The sequence below is a fragment of the Cnephaeus nilssonii genome, assembly GCF_951640355.1.
Source record: "Cnephaeus nilssonii genome assembly, chromosome: 13".
NCBI lineage: Eukaryota > Metazoa > Chordata > Mammalia > Chiroptera > Vespertilionidae > Cnephaeus > Cnephaeus nilssonii.
In genome coordinates this window covers 41560142-41568154 of record NC_137084.1, presented here as the reverse complement: position 1 = coordinate 41568154, position 8013 = coordinate 41560142, and the positions used below count along the sequence as shown (strand labels likewise).

At 46.3% G+C, this 8013-nt stretch overlaps 1 protein-coding gene across 2 annotated transcripts; it reads right to left on the bottom strand.

Annotated features, from left to right (window-relative positions):
• Nucleotides 1–242: 242 nt before the first annotated feature.
• LOC307109527 (uncharacterized protein) lies at nt 243–7223 on the bottom strand. Of its 2 annotated transcripts, XM_079788331.1 has the most exons (3): nt 7003–7223; nt 4669–4724; nt 243–3522 (listed from the first exon to the last, which is right to left on the bottom strand). In XM_079788331.1, exon 3 carries the CDS (start codon nt 3464–3466, stop codon nt 1139–1141), a length of 2328 nt encoding a protein of 775 aa, XP_079644457.1. In that variant the 5' UTR covers nt 3467–3522; nt 4669–4724; nt 7003–7223; the 3' UTR covers nt 243–1138. The 2 variants fall into 2 exon arrangements, with proteins under 2 accessions (XP_079644457.1, XP_079644458.1); XM_079788332.1 differs by lacking the exons at nt 4669–4724; nt 7003–7223 and adding an exon at nt 4401–4538.
• Between the last annotated feature and the right edge of the window lie 790 nt (nt 7224–8013).

The window sequence follows — 8013 nt, the reverse complement described above, 5'->3', positions numbered from 1 at the left end:
TGGTTCATTTTTCCCTTCCCCTTAGAGCCTCATCTTGATACTCTGTAGCCCATTGTGGTGTCCCCAAGAATGTCCTATTTCCACATAGTCCTCTAGCCCCCTGCTTATACTGCCAACTCCTCTCTGACAAACGAGCCAGTAATATACAGTTGGGAAAGGATAGTTTCTCATAAATAAACAGTGCTGGGAAAACTAGGTACTCACATCCAAAGGAATGAAATAAGACCCTTATCTTGAGTCAATTGTTGATTTTATTTTCTTTTTTCCAATATGAAAAACACTTATCCTACAAAGCAAGACACAAAATGAATGAAACTCTAACCCGAATTTTTTTTTAACCCGAATTTTTGTTGTTTCACTGCCCATTTGTTAAAGAAAATTGCCAAAATTCATAGATTTGGCAGAACATATGCTCAGACAGTTAACCAAATATAGATAGCAAATGCACATCTGAAAAAAGGCTCACCATAAAACCTTAGAAAAAATGCAATCGAACAATGATATAGCATGATAAAGTTACAAAAAAGTTTAAATAAAAGATGACTGACAATACCAAATCTTTTCTAGGATGTGGAGGAATTAAATCTGTCATAAACTGCTGGAAGAATGCAAAAATGTGCAATTGGCTTAAATCCCAATTTCCTAATTTCTTTAAGTTAAACATTCACCTCTCCTCTGACTTGGACATTGCATTAGGAGTTATTGATGAAGATAAATGAAACCTATCTCCATTTTAAGAATTATGCACAATCCCTAATAGGCCAGTGATTCTGTAGCAATTATGCTTTCCCCTTAACCCTACAGTCCCTATACCTAAGTGACAATCACACATGGAATCTTAGACATTAGGACACATGGCCCTTTGCACAATCTCTGAAAGTGACTGCCTTCAAAAGTATGGGCACACCCTGTGAACACTCTGATGACAATGAAAGTGACTTTCTGGCAAAATATTTCCTACATTCACTGCAATCCTGAGGCCTTTCTCGTGTGAACTCTCTGATGACAATGCAAGTGTTTCTTCAGAGCAAATGATTTACCACATTGGCTGCATTCATAAGGCCTTTCTCCAGTGTGAAGTCTCTGATGACTATGAAGGTCTTCACTAGTGGTTAAAAGATTTCCGACACTGACTGGACTAATAAGGCCTTTCTCCAGTGTGAACTCTCTGATGACGACGCAACTGTTTGTTCATGGCAAACGATTTCCCACACTGACTGCACTCATAAGGCCTTTCTCCAGTGTGAACTGTCTGATGACAACGGAGGCTCCTCCGACTGGTAAAAGATTTCCCACACTGACTGCACTCATAAGGCCTTTCTCCAGTGTGAAGTCTCTGATGACAACGCAGGCTACTCCTACTGGTAAAAGACTCCCCACACTGACTGCACTCAAAAGGTCTTTCTCCAGTGTGAAGTCTCTGATGACAACAGAGGCTACTCCTACTGGTAAAAGATTTCCCACACTGACTGCACTCATGCCTTTCTCCAGTGTGAAGTCGCTGATGACGACGGAGGCTACTCCTGTAGGGAAAATATTTCCCACACTGACTGCACTCAAAAGGTCTTTCTCCAGTGTGAAGTCTCTGATGACAACAGAGGCCTTCGCTAGTGGTAAAAGATTTCCCACACTGACTGCACTCATAAGGCTTTTCTCCAGTGTGAAGTCTCTGATGACAACGGAGGCCACTACTAATTGTAAAAGATTTCCCACACTGAGTGCACTGATAAGGCCTTTCTCCAGTGTGAAGTCTCTGGTGACCAAGGAGACTACTCCTACCAGTAAAAGATTTCCCACACTGAGTGCATTCATAAGGTCTTTCTCCAGTGTGAAGTCTCTGATGATAACGGAGGCCTTCGCTAGTGGTAAAAGATTTCCCACACTGACTGCACTCATAAGACCTTTCTCCAGTGTGAAGACTCTGATGATAACGGAGGCCTCCGCTAGTGGGAAAAGACTTCCCACACTGACTGCTTTCACGTTTTTCTCCAGTGTGACATTTCTGATGACAACTCAAATGACATTTCCTTACAAAAGATTTCCCACATTCACTGCACTTATAAGGCCTTTCTCCAGTGTGAAGTTTCTGATGATAATGAAGGCCTTCGCTAGTGGTAAAAGATTTCCCACACTGACTGCACTCATAAGACCTTTCTCCAGTGTGAAGTTTCTGATGATAACGCAGACTCCTCCTACCGGTAAAAGATTTCCCACACTGAGTGCACTCATAAGGTCTTTCTCCAGTGTGAAGTCTCTGATGATAATGGAGGCTACTCCTACTGGTAAAAGACTTCCCACACTGACTGCACTTATTAGGCCTTTCTCCAGTGTGAAGTCTCTGATGATAAGAGAGGCCTTTGCTCGTGGTAAAAGATTTCTCACAGTGACTGCATTCATGTTTTTCTCCAGTGTGACATTTCTGATGATAACTCAAGTGACATTTCCTGACAAAAGATTTCCCACATTCACTGCACTTATAAGGTCTTTCTCCAGTGTGAATACTTTGATGATAACGAAGGCCTTCACTAGTGGTAAGAGATTTCCCACACTGACTACACTCATAAGACCTTTCTCCAGTGTGAAGTCTCTGATGATGAAGGAGGCTACTCCTAAACGTAAAAGATTTCCCACACTCATCACATTTATATGGCTTTTCTCCAGTGTGAACTCTCTGGTGTTTCATGAGGGTTCCCCTTTGGCTAAAGAATTTCCCACATTCGCCACACTCATGACGCTTTTCTTTAGAATGAACTCGCTGGTGTTGCATAAGTATGGAGTGTTGTTTATAGCATTTCCCACATTCACTGCACTCGTATGGACTTTTGCCTGTGTGCAATTTGTGATGATAATGGAGGTCAGAGATTTTTGTAAAAGATTTTTCACATTCCCGGCACACAAAACACTGTATTCCTTTACGGACACTATGATCCCGAGTAAGCGTCTGGTTGCAGCCAATGGCTTTCTTGCTGAAATAAAAGTGCTTTGCACATGCCCCACACCTCAACAGTTTCAGGCTGTGTTGTGTTCCCTGCTGCTCAACCAAGTGGAAAATGTCTCTCAGGACTGCCCCACAACTCTCACAGGGATGACTCTTCTTAGAGGACAAAGCTACATTGAGGTTCTTTGCCTCTGACACTCTCACAGAAAGATGCTGTTCAGTAGGTGCCTCCACATCCTCTCCTCCACAGCAGCAACCTAGTGAGGATATGAGTTCAAAGTTCTCCAGCATCACTTCCAGGAACAGGTGTCTCTGAGCCTCATCAAGGAGGCACCATTCCTTCTTAGAGAAGCGCACAGCAATATCCTCAAAGGTCACACCAACCTCGGCTGGGGGCCTCTGTGGGTTGAACGGGGTGAGGGTGGCAGGAGAGGAGGCAGCCAGGGACACAGTGGTCCATGTCCGAGGCAAAGAACTGATCACCTGGGATGCTGGTTGGAGGGGACCAGGACTCTTGCGCCTTCTCATTCTGGCATCTCCACCAAGACGTGGTGCTCAGGATGCTCAGACTCACTTAGGTGATCCTGAGAGAAGAGGAAATGCCCATCACAAGGAGAACACTGGAAGTCAACTATTGATTTTATTTATACCTAGGGATATGCCCTTGACTGGAATCAAACCTGGGAACCTTCAGTCTACAGGCCAATGCTCTTCCACTGAGCCATACTAGCTAGGGCCAACTGTTGACTTTAAAAACGGCAAACAACTCCACTGCAAAGCTTTGTATAAGAACCTCAAAAGAATTTGTATGGGCAAGTGTAGCTTAAAAAGAGTACGTTTACACTTGTCCTAAAGTACACTTGTTGCCTGGGTTTTCAAGTAATTTGGATGAGATAAACAAACTCATGAGTTTGGTCACAGAAATATAAGAGTTTTTACTGTTTTCAAATGAAAAGGTGTCTGGAGAAGATGGACCTTCTCACAATAGTAATTACAGAGATATAAAATAACTTTGAGAGAAACATATTTTTTTCTAGGATAAAAAATTTTAAAATGGATAAAAAATAAGCAGTAACAAAAAAGACATTCATAACATTAAAAAAAACACTAACTATAAGGGAAAACCATCTCAGTAAAAATGAAAATTAAATACATCATGTTTAGCTAATAGTAAAAAACCTGAAATTGATGAGGAGTTCAACAGTGGCCAGTTTTGGCCGATCTCAGGAAGGCCCATGGAGCCACATTTCACCACTTCCTCTAGCTCAGGCGTCCTCAAACTACAGCCCGCGGGCAATATGTGGGTGTTTTTGCCGTTTTGTTTTTTTTTTACTTCAAAATAAGATACGTGCAGTGTGCATAGGAATCTGTTCATACTATTTTTAAACTATAGTCCGGCTCTCCAACTGTCTGCGGGATAGTGAACTGGCCCCCTGTTTAAAAAGTAGGTTCAGGCATTAACTCGGTTCTTCTGGCTCCATGGGATGGCAATTTCCATTAGACCAAGTGGTGACATCACAGAAGTCTGAGAATGATGAGGAGAGTCCAGCTGGAGAGAACCGAGCTTCAGGCAGGGAAATTGAGACCTCATCAAGCCCAGGATGTGATTTTTCTCACGAGGTCAGTCATCCTGATAGGTGGGAGGGAGCAGAGGCCACTGTTACATATTCCTCCACTCAGGCCTGGACATATTTCTGAGGCTAAAATCTGAACTATGGACTAGAACTCACCTGAGGAGTGTTTCATGGATCTTCTTGGAGAAGAAGAGCAGCTGGAGCTCAGGTAGCTTGGAGGAAGCACAGAGAAAAATATTAACCTGAATACTTCTTCCAAAGTAGATTTATTGTATGCAAAAATGATAGTGCATTAATATAAAAAGTAAAACTCTGGAAATGTAATTTCTAAAAAATATTAATGGATCAGTACACTAGTACACTGATTGGGCACATCCACTGTTTCACAAATTTCTCATTTTGGGCCTCAAAGAACTAGGGAAATGTTTTTATTGCATGAAAATGTTGCTTTCTTTTCCTCTTACTCACTGCAGAAATTTCAACTGTATACTCACTCTGTGACACCTTTTTTAAAATTTTATACTAGTGGCCTGCTGCACGAAATTCATGCACATTCAAATGGAATTAATTAGAGGAAATACTTTAATATTTCTATTTGCCCTTTCTCTATAATAGAAGTGTCAGAGATGAAAGAAAATTAGTAAAATGTATATGAAATCTTAGTCTGTCAGAGTCTGGGATGTGCCCTGGGATCCCGAGTCAAGTCCCCACCCACCTGCCTGCTCCTCGAAATCGCGCAAGACCCAGATCCGGCCGGCCACACTCCCATCAATCCTGACCAGGCGGGGATGCAGCCCTGGCCAGGTGCCAGGACTATGGTGAGTGGCCTGAGGTCCTCGATAAAGTCCCGCTGTGCGAGGGACACAGCCTCAGTTCCCCCATCAATCCCCTCCACTGGGTGGATGGCGCAGCCTCAGGTCCCTGCTGATTGCTCATTACGTCTCATTACTGGAAGTCAGCCTCTGCTTGGGAGCAGCCATCTTGTGTTACAAACCACACCCTCACCCCCTCTGCTGTGGGTGCCCCATGTTTGTGTTAGTCAATTTGCATATTCCCTCTTTATTAAATAGGACATTTGTGTTGATTTAAGAGAGGAAGGGAGAGAGAGATTCTCATGATGAGAGCCCCACACTGGGGACTGAGCCTAGAACCCAGGCATGTGCTCTGACTCAGAATCAACCTGTGACCTCCTGGTTCATAGGTCAATGTTCAATCCCTGAGCCACGCTGGCTGGTCCGCACAACTGTTTAGCCTTGCAACTGTTGCTTTCACTTAGGGGTTGGGAATCTTGCCCTGGGCATGTACAGCTTAGGAACTGACAAACACCTCAAGTGGGAACTGCACATTGAATTTTGGGTTCATTTCTCTAAGGTTCCCTCTTCCATATCAAATCTCAGACTCCGTGGTATCTCTGAACTCCAAATTCCTTCTTCCCAGCCAACTGAAATGCCACAAGCCCTGGCCACCTCTTGGTCTCTGTTCCCTGCTCTATGAGTTAGTAAAAGTTCTGGGGGAAAGCACAGGTAAATGTGGGGCTTGCCAAGGTGCTCCCACATTCTCTGCAGCAATTTCCTTCAAGTTCTGTCTGACTTGATTTTTCTCTAATACTTTCAGTTGCTCTGAGTCTTTTATTCAGCTTTTCTACGCTATAAGCTGCACCGTCACCCTCCGATGTGGAGGTTGGATGCACTCCATGCTCATCCACAAATGTCCCAAAGCTCCAAGGTACTGACTGGTTTAGGTTTCATTCACTCCAGGTTTCTGACTGTTCTCTCACCCCTTCCTTACATGTTGGGGAGCACAAGAGACTTGGTTGGAAAGTTTGTAAGGAGGACATTCTGATAAAAGGGAAGTGAGTGGAAGGCTGCCTGCACTGTTTAATGGAATTCCGACTTAGGGGAGTGTTGAAGGTGGCACCCCTATTTCTTGGCCTTTCCAAATAAGTCTGTGCTTATGCAGAACCCCGGGGTGTTTACTGGAATCGCTATGCTTAATCCCTGGATGCCCTTGCCTAGAGGACAGTGTAAACACTTGTGTCCCCCCCCCCCCCCCCCCAAGGATCTAAACTAATCTAACATATAAAAGCCAAGAGATAGTTTGGTTTAATTACTTACCTTTTGAAATAGCAAGGGACTAATTCATTATTTTGGAAGCAGGCAAGGGGAGGACACTAAGCATACCTCTCCTCTGTAACCTGTGTTCCCACTGCCAAACCTAAAACTTTTCGGGCTTCAGTAAAAGTGGGACAGGATGTACCTACAAACCGCTCTTGGCCAAATCCAATGCCCTCATTTGGTTCTTAGGGTCCTCACGGCGTCTCGGTGGCTTTAACCCAGGGGAACACTCCGCTCTTGGGGAGACTTTCCTCCCTTGGTCTTCAGAACACTTTCCCTCCTGTCCTTCCCTTCACTCTCCATCTCTCTGCCTCCCTGCCCCTCGTTGCCCAGTGCCCGTCCGCGGGGCCGCCTCCCTCTGCCCCGCCAGACTCACCTGCCACACTTCACCTGTGCGTTCCCCTTTGTGTCCCGCAGGGAGCGGCCGCCGGCGCTCCGCAGGCTCTCCGGGCCCGGCTCCGCGGGGGACGGGTGGGGGACGGGTCCAGCCCTGAACTTCTGAGGAGTCCGCGGCCGCCTCTCAGACACTGAAAAGCGGACGGGGAGGGCCAGGGCGCACCAACACCGCCGGGCGGGCGCGCACCTCCATTCCCTGGGAGCGGACACGTGGTAACCGGAAGCTCCGTCCTGGAGACCCGCCCTCGTGGGCGGGGCTACCTGGTCCCGCCCCGTCACAGGCAGAGCCAGCCCCGCAGTCTGGGCTGACTTAGGCGCTCAGCCGGACCGGGGTGCTGGTGAGAGGGGATGGAAGCCCCGTGGTGGGATCAGGTCCTCTGGGCGGTGCTACCCCGTCCTGCCCGGTTAGAGGCCCAGCCCCGAGCCCTGGTGCGCTCAGTGAGCGCTGGTGGTCTGGGTGCTGTTGTTAGAAATGCTCTTAAAAGGGGCCACGGGAACTGGAAACCGCTCGGCAAGGCAAAGTTACTTCTCCAAAAGCGTGCAAGGCCGACAGGAAAGGGAGCGGGCAAAGCACAGCGAAGGGGAAGGCCGTTCTCTCTGTGGCTCTGACCCATGGCTACACTCTGCTCCGATTGGTTTAGGGCGTGGTTTCACCATCTGGCGCGAATGGTAATTCCAGCGGCGCCCGAGGGGTGGGGTTGGTACTTCAGGTCCCACTGAAAACCGGGAACTGGGGCTTAACTAAGTACAAGGAAGGGAAACCGCAACAACAAAGTTGATCCAAGGCTAAATAAGAAGGAAATAAAGTTAGTATCTAAACTATTATTATTTTGAGAGAAAAGACCCTTTGATTCGTACATTGTCACTGCATCTGGTGGCTCAACTCCTCCTACCCCTGCGGGTCCTCAGTGTGGGTCCCACTCATGGCGTCCCAGGAACAAGGAAAGGAACCCTTCCCTGGCCACCCTTTAGTGAAACAGACAGTATGTGT